Here is a 27,287-nt window from a genome sequence, read left to right as displayed (position 1 = left end):
TGTAAGGGCTGACACTTTTTTTGCAGACCTATAAATAAGCACATTCTTTAAAAATGTCACATTTGAAATCACAATTACTATTTATTTATTTATTTATTTATTTTTATGTATGTTTGATCAATGGATATGTCAATAGATATGTTTGATACCCCCCCTCCAAACTGTGCAGCCCTAGTCTAATCTCTCTTCTCATCTTATGTCTCGTCTTGTCTAGTCTTTTCTTATCTTCAATTTGCTCGTACCTTGAACCTCATCTCATGCTGAAAGGCCAGAGGGAGCTCTTGTTGTAGAAGGCAACAGTCATTAATGACGTCTTACAGGCACAGATTCAGAGAGTGTGTGTGAGGGATAGAGCGGCCCCAAAGCCTAATGTTGTTTTAAAGTGTGCTGTGCTGAAAGATGGGCAACCTTACACTACTAACAATGAAACAGCTGTATGTTTAGCTCTAACAAACTTCCTAATAAACTGACTGATAAAACACGCCCTTGAAGCATGGTGTTATTTTCCCTCAATGCTATTTCCTTGTTAATCTGTAAAACATACAAAGCAGCCACCATTAACACATTATTTAACAATATAAAAGCTGTGGCTAATCATCAACTATTCAAAAAAGCAAGACACTTACAGAAGGGGAGATGTTTACGGAGAATTGTTTCTGTATTCACCTAGAAAGCATCCCTTAAAGAAAAAAAAACAGTCTTTCCTAAAACAAATCCATATTTGCCCAAAACAGCCTTATCCCAAACCTGTCTCTCTAGGTAAGAGCATCCTTGTGTCAGTCTAACTTTGCAGAGTTTTTATAGGGTGGAGGCTCAGATGTTGAGCGGACCAAGAAGAAGCGTCGTGGGGACCGTTATTCCGTTCAGACCTCGCTGATTGTAGCGGCCCTGAAGAAACTGCTCCCAATCGGCCTCAACATGTGCTCCCCTGCAGACCAAGAGCTCATAAACCTGGCCAAGATCCGCTACTCTCTGGTACTTAGCCACATGTTTAGCCATATAGTTGATTAGGATGGTCGATTTACTGCCAACTTTTATACTACTGTTCAAAGGTTTGCAGCCAGTAAGATTTTATTATTAAGTATTTCTTTAACAAGAAACTTACAAATCTTACTTACCCCAAACCTTTGAAAGATAGTGTGCACTGAGTAGCATCAATTTTGTTGACTCTTCTGTAATTTGAATGTTACAGAAAGACACAGATGAAGAAGTGAGGGAGTTTTTGCAGAATAACCTGCATCAACAGGGAAAGGTAAGTACAGATCAGTATGTAACGGTGTTATGCAATTTAATTCTAAAATAAATGTAACTGTAATCTGTTACAGTTAAAAAAATGTGTAATTAAAGTACAGTTACTTATATAAAAATGTGTAATTAAATTACAGTTACTTATTTAAAAATTTTAATGATTACAAAGGGGGTTACTTCTGAATATTTATTGTATTAATATTTACTATTTCTGGTTATGATTTAAAATATGTTTTTAACCACAGAACAATCTCAAAGTAAAAATATAGCTGAAAGCAGCAATTAAGGGGCCAAGCACGGTAGAGACAAAATGAGAAGCTAAGCATGGCATGGAGCATCAGACCAACTGTAGCAATGAGTAATTAAAACCATTTTAAGATTATTTTAGTCAAAATGGCTGAAAAATCATAAATACAACCACTAATAATATGACTTATTGGCTTAATAACAGGTGGCGCTGTTATAAAATCTATGTGGTGTGTTCTGTGGTAGGTGACAATGGCACACACAAAGTTTGGTGTCAATATGTCAAAGCTTTGCAGAGATACAGCCTCAAAGTCATTTTGGCGTCATGCCTCAAATTTGTAGTGGCGCTATACAAAAACAGCTTTGTCTATCAACACAAAATCCATCATTTTTTCCCAGCATGGTCTAAAGATGTCAAATTTGGTGAAAATCGGACCAATAGTTAGGTTTTCAACATAATAGGTTATCAACATAAATCTAAATGGCGGACAGGAAGTTTGGCTGACTATGGCAACATTAGTGTCTGTGTTCGTGGCATGACCTAAGGAATGTTTGAGACCAGGCTTATATTATGAAAATTTTTTTTTAAAAACGTTATTAATGGTAAATGAATGGCTTATCAGTTTTGACCAGTAGGTGGCACTGTTACCAAATTGATGTGTGTGGTCAGTGTGAGGTGAAAATGGCACATACAAAGTTTGGTGTCAATGTGTCAAAGCTTTGCAGAGACACAGTCTCAGACGCAGTTTGGCATCATTCCAGCAAATTTTTTGATGCGTTAAATGATAATGATGACTTCAAAAAAGTAGTTTTTTTGCACACAGCATGAGCCAAGGATTCAGAGGAATTTTTCCTCTAGACCTTATGGTTCAAAAGTTATTAGCATAAACATGGGTGAAATATTAGACAAATGGTGGCACTAGAGAGTTTGAGTTAGAGACTCCAAACTTGCTATGGTTAATGTTGAGACTGTCCTCGATCTTTGTGCCAAATTTCATAACTTTCCTGCAAGTGGGTATATGGGCTGCCATAGACTCAAGAGCAGAAAAAAGGAGGAAGACAAAGAAGAAGAATAGGAACATCAATGGATACAATAGTCTGATTTTGTGGTTGCTGTGCTTTAAAATTGAATTATTAGAATTTAATTCAAGAGATGAAGGATTTTGAAGGTTGGCTTGATTGATTCTATTGGCTTCACTTGTAAGTCACTTTGTATAAAAGCTAAATTTAGAAAAGTAATCAAATGTAATAAGTTACATTACTTTAATAAAGTAATTAAAACAGTTATACTACTTATTATCTTTTAAATAATGTTATTTGTAATCTGTAACCTATTACATTTCTAAAGTAACCTTCCCAACACTGGTACAGGCACAATCAAGTCAAGAAAATTTTTGAAGTATTATCGTCACCTTAGAATTATAAGGTTCTGTCTGCATTCTGAGCACTTTCGAGATATTGAGCTTCAAAGTTTTTGCGTTCCATAGACTTCTGTAGATGGAACCATTTTTGTTTTCTAAAAAAAGGCCCCAAATGTAAATAGCTTACAAAAGAAACATCAAATAAATATAAATAAGAATATGTGAATAACTCAATTTTGACAAAAATGTCAGATAGAGCCTTATAATTCTAAGGTGACGTTATATAAGTGTTTGCGTGTACACATCTCTGCCTTTATGTAGGTTGAGGACCCATCCATGCGCTGGCAGATGGCTTTGTATAAAGAAACCTCAGGTAAAGCTGAAGATGCTGATGCACCGGAGAAGGTTGTGAAGAGAGTTCAGGAAGTCTCGGCTGTTCTCTACCACATTGAGCTGGTGAGGCCTTTATGCATATACATAAAATACCACACTCTTTTTCCTCAGTGTTCAGCCTTTTTATGCTACTCTTTATCTTCCTTCAGACTGAGCATCCATTTAAGTCCAAAAAGATGGTTTGGCACAAGCTTCTGTCCAAACAGCGTCGTAGAGCAGTGGTGGCCTGTTTCAGAATGACACCGTTGTACAACATCCCCAGGTATGACACAAATAACTTGATACATGAATGGTATTCAGGAGTAAAGTAGGTTCCACAGATATATTTTTCCTTTTAATACAGGCACCGGGGATCTAATATGTTCCTTGATGGTTACAAGCGCAACTGGATTGGAAATGAGGGCTACTCGTTTGAAGACAAGATGATAGATGACTTATCCGTAAGTCTGTATATCTGTTTACACTCCCTGCTTAGATCAAGTTGGGCGCAGTTTATTCAGTTGTGTTTGTTTTTTTGCAGAAAGCGTTGGAGCAGGAAGAAGAAGAAGAGGAAGAAACCGAATCCAAACCAGATCCCCTTCATCAGCTCATCCTTCACTTTAGCCGCACCGCTCTCACCGAGAAATGGTAAGCAAATCGCTCTGTGGTGTGGTGAACATGATGTCTTGATATAGTATTTCTTCTTGAGTAAAGTCACAATCATTTATATCAACCTGGTCTCATGACAAAAACGTACCTGTGGGAACATTTTTGCGGGATGTGAAATACCAAGTACAAGTACATTTGACTGCAATTTCCAACAGAATTGTCCACTGAGTGGTGATAAAATAGTGATTTTTCCCCCCAGAACAGATTAATGTACATATGGAATGTTTTATATTTTGTTCGTGTCACCGCAGTTCTGTTTCGAAATATCCGTTGAGTGGCACGGTAACTCTTATGCTCCATGACTTTTTAAAATAACCTACCATCTGCACTACACCTAAACCTACCCGATAGTATGAACAAAAGTGAATGTGACATAAAAATCCAATCAAAAGCATGCCGTTTTGGCTTGTTTTTCGATTTCTCATCTTTCAGCTCTTTCATTATGAGTCATGTTTTTGACGGGATTTCTACCCAAGGATTCCACATCCTAAGTCCAATTCTGTGCCGGCTGAGCTCCAGAGCAAGCTTGTTTTGCCCGAAAAAAAAAGAACATATGGAGCTATATTCATAACTGTGTATGAAAATGATTACAAGTGCTCACTGTTTTACTGCCTCTAGTGGACATTTCTGTCGGAAACTACAGTGATATGTACTTTGTGGGAATGTTTTTGCCAAACACAAAATACATACCACTGAGATGAGATCAGGTAGATTTAAAAGTGCTCTATATAATACAGATTGTTTCAAAGCAGCTTCACAGAAATAAAGAAAATTGACCATGTTTCAAAATGTATCAATTATGAAATTAATTAAGCAGCTCTAATGAAGACAAAATATGCAGAACAAATTAGTTCATAGTTGATTAAGTTCAATTTAATAAGTTTTGCAAAGTTTATAAGTTATGAGAGAAATTCAATACAACTAAAACAGCTCTATGTAAGACAACTGTCATTATTTCAATCAAATTAGTTGAACTAAGAGCTGAAATTAGTTCAGTAACAATGTCATTGTTGCTATCTATTTTTGTGCAAGTGAGTGCATGTATGTTGACATTTAGGGCCAGACACTGCTTGCGCAGGCACAAACCGTCTTTTGCCATCAAAATAGTACTGTAAGGATTTTGAAAAAGTTACCTGAAATAAGTAATCTGATTACATGACTTGCATTACCCCCAACACTGGCCAGTGCAATCAAACTGATCATATTTCTGACCTTTGTTTCATCCTCACTGCAGTAAACTTGAAGTGGATCACCTGTATATGTCATATGCTGATATTATGGCAAAAGTAAGTCATAAAACTAACTTTTATAACTTTATATCTCAGTTTATAGATGCAATGCAAACTGCTAACTGCATATCTCTTTGTTCAGAGCTGCCACATTGGTGAGGAGGACGAAGGGGGAGAGGAGGGGGGCGAGGAGCCATCCTTTGAGGTGCGACAGACAGAGATGGTATGGGGGGGCCTGGGGCTGGGGCCATGGGAGTCAGCGGAGCCAACAGCTACAGCTACAGCTCCTTCCACGCACTGAGTGAACACGTCCAGAACCACTGCACCCCGCACACTCGATGTCTCTCTCTGTGTCTTTCATCTTTTCAGCACTTCTCTTTATCTGTCTCTCTTTCTGGACTGATCTGTGCACTCCTTTGCTGGATTACGAGTCTTTGTCTCTTTAACAGTTTATTTTTGTGTTTATTGCATGACTTGATTGAGTGCAGAGAGATGGCTGCACACAAAACAGACGAAACAAAAAACAGAACAAGACATGCTGAGCACATCACAGTTTTGACCAATTTGGCTTCATTTGTAGAATCAAAAAGGAAGCTAATAGAGGTGTGAATAGTTTTTCAAGCACTTCCCCCCAGCTGCGAGAGCAATAATGCAAAATAGGCTGACTCAGGCCTCAAAACTGCATTGTTGTTCTCTCTGGCTACTTAGAGTAGTGTACTTTAAGAGCTGTTGATGATTTCTGGAGTGTGTGTTTGTGTGTGAGATTTAAGTACGCACTCATACACACACTCAGCAAACACCTTAACTGGTCTCCTAATACATTACCAGTCCCACCTCTCCAGAATCCTTTCTTCTCCGAGTTTGTAGGCAGTCGCCTGTAGTTTTCCATTCTGTCTGCATCTTTTGTATCTCACAGCTTTACTGACCAACTAACCCTAAGGATTTTTTGACATTTTTTCGTCCTTCCTGATATGATTTAAATTCAGAAAATATATCTTCACCTTCGCACCTGGCCATAAAGTTTCAGGCTGAGTGAGCTTCAGTTGCTCCATCTATAACCTTGTGATTTGACAACCTACGCCGTGTTTTAAGAAATCATTAGGTTTGTTTTTGATATGTAGGCTGTTCCAAAGAGTATTCAGTATATTTATCCACCTTTTTAAATGTTAAAGCAGGTGTGGTCATTCATAACTTGAATATGCAATGTTTCCACGCTGCTAAAAAAAACAAGACACCATCACCATCAGACACCATTATAATGGGATTTATATTGGTTTTAATGGAAAATGTAATGGACCTTGTTGGTCTTTACTGGTAATTGGTTGCCTTCTATTGGTGGCTTGTTAAAACTACTAAATCCTACTGGAATATGTCCCAAAACACTACAAAAAACCATTTTTTTAATGGTTTTATTAGTTAAAAATTGATGGTCTGTAATGTTTGGTATGGTATTTGTAGAGGAAACCATGGATAATTTTCAAAAGGGTAGTTATCCAAATAGCACACATACATCTGCAAGATGTCTGTTAAAGATCTCTTGATCTGGAAAGCATCTGCTGTGTACAAACATCTGACAGACATCTGTAAGATGTCAGTTTTACATATATTTTAAACCATAAACAATTTAAAGACATCTAATAGATGTCTATTTGACATCTGACAGGAGACATCCTATATACTTATTGCACATGAGCAAATACTCAAAAAAATATGTCTTGCAGGTGTAAATGCAGATGCCAAATAGGTGTCTCTGAGATGTATATGTGCTATCAGAGTATGCTTTCCCTTCAGAATGGGTTGGAAATGCTCAACCAACAAATGGCTTTAACTATGAAATGTAGTTTTTGTAATATCTATGTTTAATAATTACTATTATTCACTATTGTTAATATCTAAATAATGCAAGAGTAATTAGAAAATAAACATAATAAGACATACAACTTACTGATTACTCAAATTACACAGATTCATTTTGGCCTGTAACAAAAACACATAATTCTAAGTAGGATAAATGGCCGGGTTGTAGTTATTATTACAACAAATGCATGAACGCTGTAGAATATAGGTGTTTTATAGAATATGTTTGTGTGGGTGGTGAAGGTTTTATGAAGGCTGACAGAAATTTTCTGAATTTAGATCAGGCCTGTATGTGATAACCTTGTGTGTCTTCAAAAGTGTGTCTCCATGTCTTTGTTTGGAATTAGAACAAGTCTTTTTTTCTCTGTACTTACCAAAGACTACAGTAAAAGCCTGCACAGACACACGCACAAACACATTCAGAAAATCACATTACAGAAAGAACACACATATTTCCATCTAAAACAATATGTAAAACACATTTAATTCATTACAGAGATTATCAGTACAGTATAAAGTCACACATTTTGTAGGACATGGCCTGGCTCTCAGGGCAGGGTGGGAGTGGGTGGGGCTTCATGCTGGGATTGGGACGCTTGGGTGTTTTTAGGGGTGGGTTGAAAATTAAGCTTAAAAATCAGCCTGCTTTATGCATTGTATGTACTTGTATAATCCTTTTTGTCAACAGGGTGTCAACACCACCAAATCAATTCAAATGGGTCACTTCGATAAATGTTCAGCTCTACAGAGAACAATTTCTTCAGTTTATTGTGAGATATATTATTGCTGTGAATATGCGGTTGCTGAACAATGCGCTACATCCAATGCAATATCCTTGGTAATGTCTAAAACAGTCTCAGACAAGAATTCTCAATACAATAACTTCTAAAGAGTAGCCAAAACTGCAGTATACTTAATTATTTAAAAAAAAATTATTTAATTTTGGTTTGCACTATGGCGGTTTTAACATAAACATAAATGTTTTATACACAATTTTATACACTAAAACAGTTTAGCAGTTGTATTCACATTAATTTTATTTATTTAAAAAAAGCTGTCAATTTAAATTGTAATAATATTTCACATTTTGCTGAGCCCAAACTTTGAATGGTTGTGTATTTGATTATTATACATTTTTCTGGTTAAAGTTTCATCCGTTACAGATTTGCAGGAATATTCATTTTAATGTTAAATATTAGTTTTCTATTTACTTTTAATTAGAAATCAAAAATACCTTTGTATGTCATACTCTGATAGAGCAGTCGTGGTGTGAGGGTTTGTAAGAAAGTGCAGCACCCAGCTGTATAATGAGTTAAAACAGAGGGAAGAGCCAGTATTATCATACAGATGTGTCTCATTGTTCAGGGAGAGCAGGTCTGCTTGCTGTAGTCTAATGTTTGTGCCAGTCAGCAAACGTGAATGGCTCAAATAACGGACACATGACTAATAGCACTTGTGTTTTGGATGAGAAAGAGTGTGTAAAGTGAAAGATGTGTGAATGTAGATGAATGAAGAAGCATAAGCACTAATTAATAAGTAAAAACCAATGTAAACAACAGTCAGTTCACAGAATTCCATTAATAATTTAAAATCAAGACATTTTCTCAGGTATTCATGGAGAAACCAAAAACAGAAAATAGTTTTTTTTTTTTTTAAACTTTATCAGATAAAACTTTTTTTAAACTTTAATAGATCAAATTGTAATCATCCTTCTTTTCATTTAACAAAAAAAATATATAATATATACATATGTATATGTATAGAAAAATGCTTAAAATGCCATAATCAGGCAACAGTTGTGCTTGGTGTATGAGTGTGAGAGTATGTATGCTGGATGGTCGTGGGGCAGGGGTGTTTAAAGATTCCTGTCATTCTAACTGGACTGTTTGTTTGCGGCTAACAGGAAAAGGAGATGGAGAAGCAGAGGCTTCTGTACCAGCAGTCCCGTCTACATGACCGTGGAGCAGCTGAAATGGTTCTGCAGATGATCAGTGCTTGCAAAGGTGCACACACTTACAAACACATGCTTTTAGATTATTAAAAAAAACTAAAAAGTAAGTATTTTTAGTGTTTTAGTAACTATTATATGTCAAATGAATGCTGTTATCAAACAATCCTGAAAAAAAATCACAGTTTCCACAAAATATTAAAGGAACAGTTTACCCAAAAATGAAAATTCTGTCATTAATTACTCACCCACATGTCGTTTCAAACCCGTAAGTGTCATGTTTCACTGCCGGAAGGAACAAAGGAGACGTGGAACAAAACGGTCTTTACTAAATCCAAGACACAGGGGTAAATCCACACAAGGAACTGGTGATGACACTCGAACATCACATGTAGACCTGACAAAAGGAGGAATGCACAGACATGGGGTAATGAGGGAACACAGCTAAACCAAATGGACCTTAAATCATAATAAACAAGAAGAGGAATAGCCATATAATGGAGAACAGGAACAGGGGCAAAACACAACAAAACCGGTCCATTATCCTGACATATCCAGGGTGGAGATGATGGAGGGAGGACCCAAGGAGGAAACTGGAGGAACCAGTGCGGACCAGACGGAGGGAAGCCAGGGAAACGACAGGAGGGACTTGGAGCAGGAGGAGCCAGGCAGGATCGAGGCCACAGCCAAGATGCCAACCCATAGTGGAGCTGTTGGAGGGAGGAGCCATGGAGGAGGAAGAGCTGACTACTCCAGGGGTCTGACCAACGGTGGTGGAGCAGGTGGTGGAAGAAACAGAGAGCTGATGAGCCAGGGTGACGAGGAGGATTCAGAGGGCCAAGGTGGAACTGATGGCTCCAGCGACCAATGCGGAGGCATGGATCCAGGAGGCCACGGTGGAGCCGGAGGGACAGAGGACCAAGGTGGAGCTGGAGGAGTGGAGTCCCGAGGTGGAGGATGGTTGACGCCAGACAAAGGCAGAGAGAAGAGTGCTAGGAGCCATGGTGGAGCCGCTGGGTCGATGGGCCGAGGCAGAGTCCTGGACTCTGAGGCTGGAGGTGCTGAAGGGGGATCCTCCAGCCATGACGCCAGTGGAGAGCAGAGGGGCTGCCAGACAACAGTGGAAGAGGAGGGTGGGCATTTGTGAGCCTCCAGGACAGTCCTTGGGTTCTGAAACCCTCTCTTGGTACACTCTTAAAAATAAAGGTACTTTAAAAGGTTCTTTACAGTGATGCCATAGAAGAACCATTTTTGGTTCCACAAAGAATCTTTCAGTCAAAGATTCAAAGGTTATAATCTAAAGAACCTTCTTTCGCCACAAAGAACCTTTTGTGAAACAGAAAGGTTCTTTAGATGTTAAAGGTTCTTTATGGAACCATTTAAACAAAAGAGGTTCTTCTATGGCATTGTGAAGCACCTTTATTTTTAAGAGTGTAGGACTCAGAAATGGGAGCCTCCTCTGAGCTGGATGTGGAAACCAAAACCCACTCTGGGCAGGACATGGGAACTAGAACCTTCCCAAGTCTTTATTAAATCCAAGACACTGGGGTAATTCCACACAAGGAACTGGGGATGACACACAAACATCACATGTAGACCTGACATAGGAGGAATGCAGAGACTGAAACTTAAGTACATGGGGTAACGAGGGAACACAGCTGAACCAAATGGAACTTAATCAAAGATATACACTAAACAAGAATAGGAGATAAAGGAGAACAGGAACGGGGGTAAACACAACAAATCCGGTCCATAATCCTAACATTAAGACCTCAGTTCGTATTTGGAATACAAAGTAAGATATTTTTAGGAAATCCAAGAGTTCTTTGACCTTGCATAGACAGCAAGGGTCCTACCATGTTCAAGGTCCAGAAAGGTACTAAGAACATTGACAGAATAGTCCATGTGAAATCGGTGGTTGAATTGTAATTTTATAAAGCTACGAGAATACTTTTTGTTGCACAATTCTTCTCCTTCTCCTCTCATGTGTCACGGTACTCTCCAAAATGGCGGTGGGGTGACACGGAGGAGAAGCATTGTTGAATAAAGTTATTTTCATTTTTTTATGCAACAAAAAGTATTCTCATGGCCTTTATTACATTAAGATTGAACCACTGATATCACATGGACTATTTTGTCGATGTTCTTGGTACCTTTCTGGACCTTGAATGTGGTAGGACCCTTGCTTTCTGTGGAGGGCCAGAGAGCTCTTGGATTTCATCAAAAATATCTTAATTTGTGTTCTGAAGATGAACACAGGTCTTGCGGGTTTGGAACGACATGAAGGTGAGTAATTAATGACAGAATTTTCATTTTTGGGTGAACTATTCCTTTAAGGAGCACAACTGTTTTTCAACACTGATAAAAAGACATTTCTTAAGTTCTCAACTGCAATTTAGATCTTTCTAGAACATATCCTCACCAGTTTGACTAACAATCACACAAGCCTTGGTCAAATATAACTGGGTCTCTTGAATTGTGTTGTCTCAGGTGAGACGGGAGCCATGGTGTCCTCTACTCTCAAACTTGGCATCTCCATTCTCAATGGTGGCAACAGCGATGTTCAGCAGGTCAGCTGATCACACTTTCTCTATTAGTACAAATAATATACCTGTGTAAATTCATAAACAAAGTTGCCATGCTAAGCTTAAGACCTGGTTGTTTAAGAAACTATCGCATGAACAGATTAACTCACTTGATATATTGTGACAGAGGATGTTGGACTACCTCAAAGACAAGAAAGATGTGGGCTTCTTCCTGAGCTTACAGGCTCTAATGCAAACCTGCAGGTACATGGTAGTCACTTTTTTATTTTATTGTTAACTTTAAAAAGTAAATGTTATTCCTTTGATAATTAGGTTGAACTTTACCAAATATTGCAACAAAGAGTGTCTTCAACAGCACTGCCTATATAAGTATTTGACTTGTTGATGTATGATATACAGTTGCAATCAAAATTATTCAACCCTCTGCAGTAGTTTACAAATACAAGCTTTTCTGAAGATCCAGGACTTAAAAAAATTGCATCTATAACCAATTACTAACGTATTAAAAGTGATAATGTCAACATATAATGTAATATTTTTGAGTTCTAGGATTTTTTAATAATACAGCTATGTCATAATTATTCAACCCCTGTTTAACATTGCTGTTTTTTTAGTCTCTTATTTGTATGGTGGGAAACAAAATTGTCCTAAAACATAATTAAGCCTTTAGAAACTCTATTAGAAAACAGAATTAGCTTGTGCTGTTACACATACATACAGTTAGCCCATGCATGTGCTAAGGTTTTAGTGGCTAATATGACAAAGTCAAAAGAGCTCTCACAAAAGCTATAGAGACGCTACAGAGAATAAATAATTTTATTACTTTAGAAAATAAGGCTATATGAAGATTTCCAAGGCATTAAATGTTCCTATTGACACAGCTGGCAGCCTTATTTGTTAGTTTAAATTGTGTTGTACCAGAAAACCTTTGAAGGTGTTGAACAAAAAAGCACAATATCATAAAATGTTTGATCAGACCGACTGAGGAAAAACCTGCAATGTACAACCAAAGACTTGTAAGATGACCCAACGAAAGGAGGAAAAACATTTCAATGCAGCGTATAAGAAGAACACTAGACAAGTGTGGCCTTCGTGTTGAGACATCTTGCCGAATACCACTCTTGACCAAGAAGAACATAAAGGCTGACTTGAACATGCTAAAATTAATTTAGATAGACATGTGGAGTTCTGGAAGAATGTTTTATAGAGTGATCTGACCAAACTGGAACTTTTTGGACCTATGGATCAGTGGTATGTCTGGTGCAAAAAAAGGCAGAGCTTATGAGCAGATGAACACCATCTTCATCATCAAACTTCGGGGTGGACCAGTCCTGTTCGAGGGTTGTTTTATTGTAGCAGTAAGTGGAAATCATGACCGTATGAAGGACATCATGGATTCTTTGAAGTATCAGGCCATTTTGGCAAGAATTGTGATGCCTTTAGTGCAAAGACTGAAGCTGATGATCAGTGGACTTTTCTGCAGGACAGTCATCCCAAAGTATACATCCAAAATTTACTTATGCTTGGTTCAGGGATCAGTTATGGAATGTACTTGAGTGTCCTGTTCAGTCTCCAGGTTTAATTTTCATTGAAAACATTTGGTTGAATTTGAAGAAAGCAGTGGCAAAGTGAACACTAAAGATTATCAGTGATCTCAAAGCTTTTTCAGGCAAGGAATGGGCCAAGATTGCAGTAGAGAGGTGACAGAAGCTTCAAAGCACTTACAGGCAGCGTTTATTGGCGGTTTTAAAGAATAAAAGATTCTGCACAAAATTTGACTTTTAGGGGTTGAATAATTTTGAACATGAATATTTAGAGCCAATTTGATTTTTTTTTTTTATTATTATTCATCAGCTTCCGTTTTCAGAATGACTCAAATGTGTATTTATACATTTCTCTAATAGTGTACTGATGCCTTTGTTGAGTTGCTTTTACAAAATTGTGTTCTCTGCAGCAAAATGTCTTGCAGGTCAAGGGGGTTGAATAATTTCGATTGCAACTGTAAATATGGCATTTTGTTTGTTGACAGTGTTCTGGACCTGAATGCATTTGAGAGACAAAATAAGGCTGAGGGTCTTGGGATGGTGTCAGAAGAAGGTTCAAGTAGGTCTAACACCACTGAACATCATGTAGCTTTTGCATCTTCTGGTCTTTTGCACAAATATTCACACAATTTCAGATTTTTCAGGGTAAAAATTTTAATTAAAACAGGAATATAAACTCATCCATGCTGATTCTAAAATATCATACTTTGACAATATGCCGGCAAGGTTTTTTTTTGTTGTTGTTGTTATTTTGTGTTTTTGGTGTGTTATTTTATCAAAACTTGTGTGAACAGGCTTTAAATTAAAATGTTCTTATTTTCAGAACATTACAGTACATACAATAAAATATTTTCACAATTGTTGCTTTGACTGTTGGTTTATCACATGTCCATACTGCAAAAAAAAAAAAAAATCCTAATCAACGTTTTTGTCTTTTTTTCTAGTAAAAATATCTTACTTGAGAAGAAAAACTGTATAGAATAATTGGACTTGTTTTCAGGGAAAAAAAAAAAAAAAAAAAAAAAAAAAATATATATATATATATATATATATATATATATGTGTGTGTGTGTGTGTGTGTGTGTATTTTTTTTTTTACTTGATTTAAGCATAAATCTAACAAAATTTACTGAGGTTCAAGCTTAAAGAATTTGCCAATGGCATACTTTATTCAATGTATATTTCTTGAAAACAAGTGTTAAAGGAACCGTATGTAGGATTGTGGCCAAAACTGGTACTGCAATCACTTTCAAAATACTGTAGAACGGTGTATCCCCTCCCGCTCCCCCCTGACTCGAGGTTGCCAGTTAAGCTGCAGGATCCAGCAGGAACATAGGCTGCTACAAGGAGCTTCCAATGGCAAGTGATGAGTCCTACACAGTATTTTTTTTTCTTCTGTTGCTTCACGAGAGCTGTTTTGCGAAGTAATTATGTATCGCAAAAATTTGAGTGGCGTGGCGCGACGGGACGCGACAAAATACAATAGAACCTATTAGGGGCTGTTCACATGAAGCGTCTTTTGCGTGCTCAAGTTCGTTATTTCAAATGTAGGCGCGCGGTATGCGCTCGCATAATGGAAGTGACGCGGTGCGACGCGCTCGTTTTTTCCAGACGCATCCACGCCGCATCGAAATAAAAACATCTCAACTTTTCAGAATGCTGCAGGCGCACCGCAGGTCAAGTGACATGAACCAACCAATTAGCTTCATCCTTTCCCTTAATAGCATTGAAAGCACTGCCAAGTTGGAGAAACAGCTTATCATAGCTGTACAGGAATAAACATTTTTAAATAAATTTAATAACAGAGCTACTGCAAACGATTTTTAATGCTGAAAATCCATTCATCCTTTGCTGAAACTTCCGCGTATTTATGGAGAGCGCAGGTCATGGTTGCTTAGCAACGGCAGACGCTTCCGGAGCGCAAGCGCCCAAGCGCTTTGTTAATAAGAAGGAAAGCGGCGCGCCTAAATAATAATAATAATAATAATAATAATTTGTTACATTTATATAGCGCTTTTCTAGACACTCAAAGCGCTTTACAGTGTCAGGGGTATCTCCTCATCCACCACCAGTGTGCAGCATCCACCTGGATGATCCACCTAGCGTTTTCCACGCGTTTTTAGGCGCGACATGTGAACGGCCCCTTATGCTGTCTACACTGGATGAGGCATGACACGGCAAATCCGCAACAGTAATCTGCTGCCGCGCTCTATTTATGACGTGCTTACACAAAGTTTAAATGATTTGCAACGGCCGCTTTGTCACGTCCAGTGTAGACAGACTTTAGCTGTTGCGGCGCGACAACTGTCGCGTCCGGTGTAGACACGGTGTAATACCACATTTCAGTCGGAACATAGATTGCTTTCATACCCTGCTAGTGGTGCGATATAAAGCTTTTTATGAACGCATTTAACACGGCCGACTGTGGAAAATCCACTGTGTACGGAAGCAAAGTTAGCCAAACATTGATGAATCTTACCTGTCCAGGAGAAAATTAGCAACGTTGGCGTTCAAATTCTTCAAATTCTGTCTTCAAATTCTTCTCCGTTTTCAGCCGTCTCCATCTTTCAAAGGCATCTCCTATACTAATCCTTGTTTTATTTCGGACTTTGTTACGACGTATTTCGGATTCATAACGAGGTCTTTTAGGTTTCATAACGTTATACATGTTTTATCCGACACGTTCTTAGCTGCAGCTGTAACTGAGCTGGCAACCCGGATGACGAAACTCTACTGACTTTGTGATTGGTAGATAGCTGGAGGGTGGAGCCTCAGACCAACACACAAAATGACAACAATAACATCAATCCTGGGCTGCAACTTTCACTTTTAAATGACAATATCCTGGCCGGCCCACTGTTGTCAGTGATATAAGTATTTGAAATGAACATGATTTCTTAATGTCTAGTGACATGTCAGGGCCATTTTATGATGAACTAAAATAAATTTCTTACAGTTTCTTACAGTTCCTTTAATATTTCAGTTTTACTTCTGAAGTAAATTTATCTCATATTAAGGCCTTGTTTAGATAATTTTACTGCAAAACTATACAAAAAATACTGGTTAGGGAATTTATTTTTGGCAGTTTTGTACTTTATCATGTGAATGTATCAAAAATGTTTGGGTCCACAGGAGACATTTTCACTCTGTATGTGTAAGACTTAGCATGTTTGTGTAGGAGTGTTTAATGTGCATTATCTTTGTTTCTTACAGAACCATCGTAGTGTATCTGTTTGTATTAGTCTGTTATATTTCCCATGCCGGAAACCTACAATCCTACAGTATCCAACTCACTGCCTCTCTCTCTTTCTCCCAACCACCATCACTCCATTCCCAACCTCCCCGTATATGCCTCTCCTCTCCTTCTTTCCGCCTTCTTGTTTTTCAGACGTCAAGCTAGAACGTGGTAAATAATGTTATCTCCATATATTTATCGTCACTCTTTCCTTCTGTCCCATCTCTTCCTGTCTTCCTCCTTTTTTCAGCTCTTACATTGTGAAGATCTCCTTTTGTTGGCGTGTAGTTTACCTGCATTTCATTTCGCGCTCAAGGGAACTTAAAAGATAACTCTTCAGTCATTGCAAAGGTTTTGGGATAGCCAACACTTTTGTTATTCTTAATAAAACAATATAAGATTCCACATTATGAAACTTAAATTCTGTTTTCAGACAAGTTTTCTAATACACAATGGCTGTAAAGTTTCTTTGCACTTTGCCCTTGAGTGCTCTGTCACAGATCTACTGTAACTCCAACACTCATTGGCTGATTGAGAGGAAAGAAAGACATTTGTCCTTTCTTTTCTGATCAGTTTTCTCTGAGGAGATCACAGAGAACTGTGGTGACCAGTGTCACCAAAACCATGAAATGATTTGCAGATTTGAAGGAAACTCCCCAAGTCCTTTATCCCTGAAATGAGCCATCTAGCATTATTTGAACTATTCTGTCAAATAATGAGCTGCCATGTTTACTGACGGAAGAACAAAAGCATCTGACATGGCACAGTACACTCTTAAAAATAAAGGTGCTTCATGATGCCATAGAAGAACCTTTTTTGCCTAAATGGTTCCATGAAGAACCTTTAACATCTAAAGAACCTTTGTTTTACAAAAGGTTCTTTGTGGCGAAAGAAGGTTCTTCAGATTATAAAAATGTAAGAAAGAGATGGTTCTTTAAAGAACCTTTGATTGAATGGTTCTTTGTGAAACCAAAAATGGTTCTTCTATGGTATCGCTGTGAAGAACCTTTCCAAGCACCTTTATTTTTAAGAGTGTATAGTTTAGAAATGATCTGTTTTTGGTTTGTAGAGTATTAACCTTCATTAGTGGTCATTAGTAACATCAACAAAACTCAATTTCCATTTCATTCTATTAAAGTTTGTTCAGATTTGCTCTCCATAAAAACAAATATATTCATTTTTGGTTTAGGTTTTACAGAGAACATCACTGTTTGAACTATTGTTCATATTTTCCAAACCTCGTCTCAAACCTCTTGCTTCGGACATGAACGATGCCTGAAACAAAGTCTTTTTGAAAAGAGATGTGCTATTACTTATGAAGTAGGTTTGTAATTATCTTTTTTATGTAAAAAAAAAAAAAAAAGTTAAAGGGATAATTCACCCAAAAATGAAAATTTGATGTTTATCTGCTCACCCCCTGGGCATCCGAGATGTAGGTGACTTTGTTTCTTTAGTAGAACACAAACAAAGATTTTTAACTCAAACCGTTGCAGTCTGTCAGTCATATAATGGCAGTTAATGGGCTCCACTGCTTTGAGACTGATTCTCTCATCCACCGCAATGTCTAACTGTCCTGAGTGCGTTCACAACAGTCCATTTAGTCAGTGTTTTTTTTTTTTACTCTTAAAGCCATGGAGCCCATTGACTGCCATTACATGACTGGCAGACTGCAACGAGTCAAAATCTTTGTGTTTTACTGAAGAGATAAAGTCACCTAGTCACAAAGTCACCTTGAATGCCTTGGGGGTAAGCAGATAAACATCACATTTTCATTTTTGGTTGAACTATCCATTTAATTGTGACTTTTTATTTTAGAATTTTGTTTCGTTTTCTCGCAATTCTGACCTTTTTCTCTCAGAATGTGAGATATAAACTTGCAATTCTGAGATAAACTGAGAGCACAATTCTCACTTTTTTTCAACTTTTTCAACTCAGTTTTGACTTTTTTTCTTGCAATTGTGAATTTGCAGCTCACAATTCTGACCTTTTTTCTCAGAATTGTGAGATATAAATTTGCAATTGCGAGTTATAAAGTCAGAATTGCGAGTTATAATCTCGCAATTGCAAGTTATAAATTCAAATTTTTTTCAAGAATTGCACATTTTTTCAAGTTTCTTAGGGTTTATCTTTGACTTATCTTAGTTTTCATGAATCCGGCCCTAGAACACCCTAGCAAATGTTAAACCCAATTTTGCCATCCAATATTAAAATCTTTATGGAGAGCATTTCAAAGTTAAACATTTCAAGGCCTACTAAATGAAAGTAATTGAAGGTTTAAATTAACAACTTGCTGATTTAACATTGATTAATAATAGATAATAGTGCTGGGCTACGATTAATCACAATTAATCACATCCAAAATAAAAATTTTTGTGAACATAATATATGTATGTGTACTGTGTATGTTTATTATTTATATACAAAGACACACACATAGTATATATTTTGAAAATATTTACATACATTTATACTGTATATTTATATAATTTTTTATTATACATAAACATATTTAATATATAAACATAACATATGTTTCTTAAATATATACATGTATGTGTATGTACACACATATCATGTACAATGTTTTTTTTTTGATGCAATTTTTTGGATGTGATTAATCATTGGCCATTATTGCAAAATAATAATATTTTTATTTATTTTCGATGCGAGTAATCACGATTAATCACTGCCCAGCATTACAAAATAATAGTATTTTTATTAATCATTAAAGCTGAATTAAGTGATACTATAATTATCAATACATTTGCATAAGTTAATTATTTGAATTGTGTTTTATTGACATAGCAGTGTACTCATAAAATGTAACCAGTATTTGTTTGTATTTTTAATTAATTAATTTATTTTTTTATTCTAATTGTGAATTGAAGATTTGAAACACTCTGCTTTAAAATATTCTAATTGTTTAAATGTTTTTAAGCTAACCTTGATTCCAGATACTCACTCTCGGACTGACATACTATATATTGGGCACTTAATCTGTGTGATGTGTATTATATCTATTACTTCCCATTTTTGACATCTTCGTATGTGTTTTATTCAGAAAAAAATAACTGTATTATAAGAGTATCCCTTTTTTCCTCCTCACAATGGCATTTCATGTTTTTCTTATTAGCCTTATTCTTGTCCAATACTTTGTACCACATTACCAATAATCCACCAAGGCCCAAACTTCCTCTGGCTTATCTCTCCCCTTCTTTCCACTTCTCTCCCACACCTCCAGGAGTGCAGTAGATCTGTTTTGCATGATTGTGTGTCTGTGTGCTGTTTTTTGTTTAGGTCTTGTCTGAGAAGACCAAAACTCTTCTCCATTTATGTCCTCCATGAAGATCTCACTGTGTCATTTCAGTGTTGTTTGTTTTTATCCATGTTCCATGTCTGTTATATCCCTGTATATTTCTGTACACAGTGACGTTTTCTTTTAGTTAGTGTGTAAATGTTATAAATGTCCCTTCAAAGTGGCCATACATTCAATGTGTGTGTCTACTAGTGTTGCCATTCTAGGAGAGGGGAGGGCTTTAGTCTGTGGATTCAGTGTGGACGTCAGATCTCAGCCTCCCCTTTCCACGTTTGCTGGAACAGCTAAACAGATGTGCCACAGCAGGTCTTTGTGGTTCTACTAACATGCTAATAGGGGCTGGACATGCTATGAAGTGGTTATACTCACAGAACACACTCCCTAATCACCCTGAATACTAAAGGGAAGCTTTCCCAAAAATGAAAATGATGTTATTATTCACTTGCCCTTGTCATTCTAAACCTATATCCTGTTTTTTTTTTTTTTTTCAAATAAATGTAGCTTTGGTGAGCATAACAGAACTCAGATTGCATGGAAAATAGCATATGGGTTTAAATTTGCACAAGGCAAGTAAACAATGACAAGGGGTTTGTTTTGGGGTTAACTATCACTTTATTCTAAATATATGTGCAAGAGAAGAAATTTGTTCATCTGTATAAGAATGGTCTGGTCATATTCCACTCTAGAGATATTTGTCACATTTTAGTTCACAAATTAACCATTTTATTCTTTATGTCTATTGATTCACCACTTTGCTTTTAGAAGTCTAGTGTAGTTCATTCTCACACAGTTAAAAACAGTTTAGGGGTTGTTCTCCCACATTCATGCTGTGTGTATGTGTGTGTCCTTGTTTAGAAGAGAAAGTGATGTCGGATGATGAATTCACATGCGACCTTTTCCGCTTCCTGCAGCTGCTCTGTGAAGGCCACAACAACGGTGAGCTTCCTGAGATGTAGAATAATGCTTCTAAATACTGTACTTCCTACACTACTCACGATAGTGTTCAGATCAGAATCGTAAAAATATGTTACAAAAACATCTTTCTGGAGTAAAAAAAGTTATATTTATTGTGTTGGACCCTGTGCCTTTGCATATACACTTCACATACTATTTCTTTTTTTAATTAACTTTTATTCCCCAAGGACAGATTAGACTGATCAAAAGTGACAGTAAAGACACTTATAATATTACAGAAGAGTTCTAATTCAGATATGTTTTTTAATTAACTTTTTATTATTTGAAGAATTCAAAAAAAAAAAAAAATGTATCATGGATTCCACAAGAATAATAAATTTAGTGATGTCAGATCGATTAATCGTGATTAATCGCATATTAAATAAAAGTTTGTGTTTATGTAATATATGTGTGTGTGTGTGTGTGTGTGTGTGTTTATTAGATACATATAAATATACATACAGTCAAGCCCATGGCATATTCTGACTTATCCAGCAAGTATTTTTTTGACCGGAAATGACACAGGCTTCTCCCAAAAGATAGTAAGACGATGTACAAGAGGCGTCATTGTGGAAAAAAATATATATATTTCTCAGCTTTTATTTACATTTGAAAAAAGTGGTCCAAAATTATTCATACCCTTTTTGGAAAATCCAAAGTTCTATACCATTCCAAATAGTCCAAGCTGTTCTATAGCATCCTAATTACCCTGATTCATTGGGAACAGCTGTTTTAATCAACTCAACAGATAAAAAACAGAAGCTTTCTGCTGTTGGTTTGTGGACAGTCATGGCTAAGACAAAGGAGCTCAAAAAAAGAAGGTAAACAAAACTTGCTCGTTGAATAAAAGTAACTTTAAGTCAGAATTTGCCAGGGGAATGAATAATTTCGGGCTTGACTGTACACACATACTTGTATGTAAACACCTTTATTTTGGATGTGATTATTCACGATTAATCGTGATTAATCAATTTAACAGGCCTAACTAAATTGCATTTTAAAATATATTGCGTTATTTTTAATTGTAATATTTCACAATATTACTATTTGTACTGCATTTTTATCAAATAAATGCAGCCTTGGTGAGTATTGAAAATCTTTCCTACCCCAAACTTTAAATGGTAGTGTAAATGCGTAAAAGACCTAATTGTTTGAAAGAACAGCCTGTTTTGAGTTACCATCTTCCTCCAGATTTCCAGAACTATCTGCGCACGCAAACAGGCAGCACAACCACGATCAACATCATCATCTGCACTGTTGATTATCTGCTCAGACTGCAGGTACAGCTTCACCTTACCTGTCTTCCTCTACATTCCTATATACAGAATCACCAAAAGTATTTGAACCCTTAAAAATGTGCTAATGTCATTGTATTTGAGAAAAAGAAAAAAAAAACAATTTTTAAAGAAAGATGGAAGAAAACAGTAAAATGGCATGAATATTCTGTCATTAATTACTCACCCTCATGTCGTTGCAAACCCGTAAGACCTTAGTTTATCTTCAGAACACAAGTGAGGATATTTTTGATGAAATCTGAGTGCTTTCTAACTCTGCATGGAGAGCAAGGGTCCTACTACGGCCCAGAAAGGTAGTAAGGGCATTTTTAAGACAGTCCATGTGGTACTCATGTGGTCAAAAGCTGACACATGCAGTGAAAGACTGACACAAAAAAGAAGAAATTGTCAAATAAAGTTATTTTTGTTTTCTTTGTGCACAAAAAGTATTCTCATAGCTTTATAAATTTAAGGTTGAACCACTGATGTCACATGGACAATTTAGCAATGTCCTTACTACCTTTCTGGGCCCTGAAAATGGTACTTGGGTTGCTGTCTATGCAGGGTCAGAAAGCTCTTGGATTTCAACAAAAAATATCTTCGTTTGAGATTGTAAAATGAACAAAGCTTTGTGTCCCTTATTTTTGTCCTCCCTCTGTCTTCTTTTCCATCTCAGGAGTCTATCAGTGACTTCTACTGGTATTACTCTGGGAAGGATATCATTGATGAACCAGGCAAGAGAAACTTTTCTAAGGCAATGACGGTTGCTAAACAGGTTTTCAACAGCTTGACAGAGTATATCCAGGTACTGACGTCATCCCTTTATGCAGTCGAGCTCTTTCAGACTTGCAAATGTCTGTCTTCAACATAAATTATCTGTTTTTTGTTTTTCCATCATAGGGTCCTTGTACCGGAAATCAGCAGTCCCTTGCTCACAGCAGATTGTGGGATGCCGTGGTGGGCTTCTTGCATGTGTTTGCACACATGATGATGAAGCTAGCACAGGTAGGAACATGCATTGAAGACACACACCCCTAACGTGACTGATACATTTTATTATATTGACCAGTTTTATTGCACCTAGAAGAACCCGGAATTTTCCTGGAAAGGTTCCATCAACACTGAATCAGTGTCATCTGTATGTTGTTTTATTTTGACATTAAAATACGTGTCAGTGAGTTTTGCCTAATCTAAAATCAAAAATTAATTTCACCAACTTTTCACAGAGGAAGGAAGAGAAAAAAATGCATTGTATTTTTGTTTCTTGTAAATATCTCTGTAAAAAAAATTGTGAAAGCGTTTTTTGAGATCAGGTATATTGATTAAAGCCTTTATGTATAATGCATTATACAAGTAGTTTTAATGCATTAATTATGCCTTGTAATGCATTGTATAATCTCATGAATAACTGTAACCGCAGTTAATACATTATAACACTTCAGTTCATCAATTCATTATTACACTATGCATTTTAAATTCGGTTATAATTATTTACAGCAAGATGTGATGTATTACAACGCACATTGTGAATAAATATAATGCATTGAACCCTTTGACAACCCTTTATAATGCATTATACTTTAAGACTTTCGATGTTAACAAAGCTTTTCTCAGATGTTCCCATTTTTAATTTTTATAGTGTTTCAGCTGCATTTGTGCAACAGAATAGAAGTCAAATGCATGTCATACATGTACATACTTGTATATTCTATATAAGTATGATCAGAGTAGACTAATGAATATTTATCTGTTTTGGAAGTTGCATTTTTTTTCTCAGCACTACTGTTTAGTCTAATTAATTCATTCATTAATTCATTCAAATTAATTTGATTTGATCTATCTAAGACGTTACTGACCATTTACTAATTTGGTATTGAATGTGGTTATTAACTCCCTGCGTCAGTTTCTGCCTCTTCATATCGTAAATTATAGATTTAGAAAAAATTAAAACATATGAGGAAACATGGTTGTTAAATTTCTTTGGAGTTTCATAAATTTTATGGCAAGCTTTGATAAACTGTAATTAAGATTTTAATTGTGGTATAAATAGAATAGAATTTGACTGATTGTGACTATTTCCAAACTTGTATTTGTAATATATTTAATAAATGCTTAGTCCAGTATTGCCACTAATCCGTGAATGTGGAACACTTTCACAGTGTGAGGTGAATGTTGATGCTGTAGTAATCTTTAATCATGTGTTGTTTCTCTTAACCTCTCTGTTGTGTTGTTTGATTTTGTTCTAATATTTGTTACGCATCTGGTACCTGTGTACTGCATTTTTGTATTTCTTAAAATTGAGAATCACTCCTACTCTCTCAGTATTCAAAAGTCAAAATATGTGGCTGATAGTGTGGCTTATTTACTGTTGAAAAATCAGTGCCCATCTGTCAAAGTTGGTTTGTGACTAACAAATTGGTGAGAGCTAAAAGAGGCCAACTTAAAGGGATAGTTCACCCAAATGAAGATGAACGAAGGTCTTACTGGTTTGGAATGACATGAGGGTGAGTAATTAATGACAGAAATGTTCATTTTTGGGTGAACTATACCTCTTTTCAACTAAACTTAACCAGCTTTGCCCTGGTTGAATGCATAAGTAGAATTGAAAGACTATCAAAAATAGACATACAAGTTAAAAAAAAAGAATAAGGAGTGAGTGAATGTATTTAAGAGAGTGGGAGATACAAAATCAATACAAAATACAAAAATGCATTAAAAATGTTAATGTGGGTAACATTTTTATTCTGATGTGTAACCCTGCCAGATGCACCCTGACCCAGGACTCCGAAATGGCGTAAGGATCTTTGTTTTTGCTTCCATCTTACGCACTTTTGCACTGCTTTTCATACACAAAAACTGTACACAGAACAGATTCTTCTCTGCTTCCTGTTTCCGTTGTATTGCTTATGCGTTTTTTGTCACTTGCAATTTTTTGTCAGTACATTCCCTCTGTTCCCACTGTATCAGTGTTGAATTTCTGAAAGCAGTCTTAACCTTGTTGGGTTTGATATACTGGAGCTGAGGGAGGTATCTCTATGCCATGTTTCTGCTTTTGCTCACTTGAAGAGGAAATTCATTTTCCTCGACCTGCACCGTATTATTATACACAAACATGCATATATTCTCAAGAAAATCTATAAAATACTGCGTAAATCTCACAAAACCTGTCCAGATTGTGTGAGGTCCGGGTTCTTTTAATTTCCTTTCTTTTGATATTGTGGTAAAATTAAAAAAGGTTTTGTGAGATACATCCAATCTTTCTTAATGTGTATGTGCAGGCCTTTGTGCTCTTTTGTTGTTATACATGTTAGTGAGTATACTGTGTTTGCAGGTGTGTGTAATATTGGTGATTATGTTCTGTATGAAAGACTGTTTATATGTCTGCTGGCATTCCTGGATATTTGTTGTTAATAATAGAAATCGCATATTACGCCACTTTATGGCAGTATTTTGCTCATACAAAGTCTTAAAGACTATGTGATAGTCCTCATTCATGCCAGAGTTGACATCTGCTTCTGGCTGTTGTGTCTTCATATTCATCTTTAAATGTCCTTGTGATGGGTTACAGTATGTCATGCTATGTTTGTGTCTGTTTATAAACGCAAACCCAGGATCATTTCTGGAGTAGAACACATTCTGAGGTAAGCTGAGAGTAGGTGGACTATGTCCCAGTAGTGCCATCTCCCACATCGCCCCAAAAAGTAAAACTCATGCCAGAGATGCCTCTGAAATCAAATTTAGCCTGATCAGGATACTTGGTATTCTCAGTACATCTCTTTTCATGGTTGCATGCTGCAAATTGTTAAAAACTATGGAGTACCAGCAATATATGTGAACTGAAAGGTCCTGAAATGCTCTATCAGTGTGAGTTTGAGACATTTTGTGGATAACGATGTTATTTTGTCTGAATGTGATTGTGTGAAACAGGACTCCAGTCAGATTGGTCTGTTGAAGGAGCTTCTGGATCTGCAGAAGGACATGGTGGTGATGCTTCTCTCTCTTCTGGAGGGTAAGAAATATCTGTCCATCATATTTAACTTTAATCTGTAAACCTACTTAAGTCATGATCTATAGCCAGTTTTATTGTATTATTGCAGGTAATGTTGTGAATGGCACAATCGCTCGCCAGATGGTTGACATGCTGGTTGAGTCATCCAGCAACGTAGAGATGATTCTGAAATTCTTCGACATGTTCCTCAAACTGAAGGATATTGTGGCATCGGATGCCTTCCGTGACTATGTGACAGACCCTCGTGGCCTCATCTCCAAGAAGGACTTCTCCAAGGCTATGGACAGCCAGAAGCAGTACACACCATCTGAGATCCAGTTCCTGCTGTCTTGCTCTGAAGCTGATGAGAATGAGATGATCAACTTTGAGGAGTTTGCCGATCGCTTCCAAGAGCCAGCCAAAGACATCGGCTTCAACATTGCCGTGCTACTCACCAACCTGTCTGAGCATGTTCCTCATGACACCCGCTTGCAGAACTTTTTGGAGCAAGCTGAGAGTGTGCTGAACTACTTCCGACCCTTCCTGGGCCGTATCGAGATCATGGGCGCCAGCAAGAGAATCGAACGTATCTACTTTGAAATCAGCGAGGCCAATCGCAATCAGTGGGAGATGCCTCAGGTCAGAGAGTCAAAGCGGCAGTTCATCTTTGATGTCGTCAACGAGGGTGGTGAGTCTGAGAAGATGGAGCTCTTTGTGAACTTCTGCGAGGACACAATCTTTGAGATGAACATTGCCTCCCAGATCTCAGAGCAGGAGGAGGTGATCGAAGATGAGGATGAAGAAGAAGAGGAGGAGAGCAGTGGTGGTGGAAATGGAGAGGGAGAAGGAGAAGAAGGAAATGGAGAAGCAGCACCACCAGAATCCAGCTCAGCCTTCGCAGATTTCATCAAGAGCGTAATGGACTTCATTAGCCTCTTTACTTTCCGTAATCTCAGACGCCGTTACCGCAAAATCAGGAAAATGACCATAAAGGACATGATTGTTGGTCTGGTCATGTTCTTCTACACTGTCCTCTTTGGCATCCTGCACTTCATCTACAGCGTCTGCAGAGGTTTCTTCATGCTCATATGGAACACTCTCTTTGGAGGAGGTCTGGTGGAGGGAGCTAAGAAGATGACACTGACAGAGATTCTCACTAACATGCCAGACCCAACTCAAGATGAGGTGCACGGTGACCTTCCACCTGAGCCAGGAGCAAGAAAAGTACAAGAATCAGGCGGAGCTGGTGAGGGAGAGGAGGGAACTGGAGGAGGAGAGGAGGAAGCAGAAGAGGGAGAAGAGGATGATGGTGAAAGAGCTGGTTTTGGTCCTCACGGCGGTCTAGGAGATATGGGAGAAACTGAGCCAGAGGAGCCTCCTACTCCAGAAGGCAGCCCACTGCTGAAGAGGAAGGTGGTGAGAAGAATAGTTTTACGCTTGTAGTTTAATATTTGGTCACAGTTACCTTTGCTAATTTCAATAGGAATTAGTCAGGAATTA

The 27,287-nt window shown here is 37.2% G+C and overlaps 1 protein-coding gene across 1 annotated transcript in view; it reads left to right on the top strand.

The window, feature by feature from the left end:
- Nucleotides 1-27,287, top strand: part of ryr1b (ryanodine receptor 1b (skeletal)) — a 128,457-nt gene that overhangs the window by 90,133 nt on the left and 11,037 nt on the right. Inside the window, exons 76-96 of the mRNA XM_073850155.1 lie at nucleotides 805-975; nucleotides 1,193-1,252; nucleotides 3,177-3,311; nucleotides 3,398-3,510; nucleotides 3,592-3,688; nucleotides 3,769-3,875; nucleotides 5,131-5,182; nucleotides 5,268-5,348; nucleotides 8,886-8,985; nucleotides 11,421-11,500; nucleotides 11,643-11,719; nucleotides 13,506-13,579; nucleotides 16,409-16,426; nucleotides 20,427-20,507; nucleotides 21,717-21,805; nucleotides 22,476-22,604; nucleotides 22,700-22,804; nucleotides 24,564-24,593; nucleotides 25,411-25,440; nucleotides 25,727-25,808; nucleotides 25,897-27,203. Of these exons, the coding sequence (XP_073706256.1) occupies nucleotides 805-975; nucleotides 1,193-1,252; nucleotides 3,177-3,311; nucleotides 3,398-3,510; nucleotides 3,592-3,688; nucleotides 3,769-3,875; nucleotides 5,131-5,182; nucleotides 5,268-5,348; nucleotides 8,886-8,985; nucleotides 11,421-11,500; nucleotides 11,643-11,719; nucleotides 13,506-13,579; nucleotides 16,409-16,426; nucleotides 20,427-20,507; nucleotides 21,717-21,805; nucleotides 22,476-22,604; nucleotides 22,700-22,804; nucleotides 24,564-24,593; nucleotides 25,411-25,440; nucleotides 25,727-25,808; nucleotides 25,897-27,203 (3,018 nt within the window). The remainder of the gene's footprint in view (nucleotides 1-804; nucleotides 976-1,192; nucleotides 1,253-3,176; nucleotides 3,312-3,397; nucleotides 3,511-3,591; nucleotides 3,689-3,768; nucleotides 3,876-5,130; nucleotides 5,183-5,267; nucleotides 5,349-8,885; nucleotides 8,986-11,420; nucleotides 11,501-11,642; nucleotides 11,720-13,505; nucleotides 13,580-16,408; nucleotides 16,427-20,426; nucleotides 20,508-21,716; nucleotides 21,806-22,475; nucleotides 22,605-22,699; nucleotides 22,805-24,563; nucleotides 24,594-25,410; nucleotides 25,441-25,726; nucleotides 25,809-25,896; nucleotides 27,204-27,287) is intronic.

This window comes from Garra rufa, chromosome 11 (genome assembly GCF_049309525.1).
Source record: "Garra rufa chromosome 11, GarRuf1.0, whole genome shotgun sequence".
In the NCBI taxonomy this organism is placed as follows: Eukaryota; Metazoa; Chordata; class Actinopteri; order Cypriniformes; family Cyprinidae; genus Garra; species Garra rufa.
This window is presented reverse-complemented; position numbering and strand designations above follow the sequence as displayed.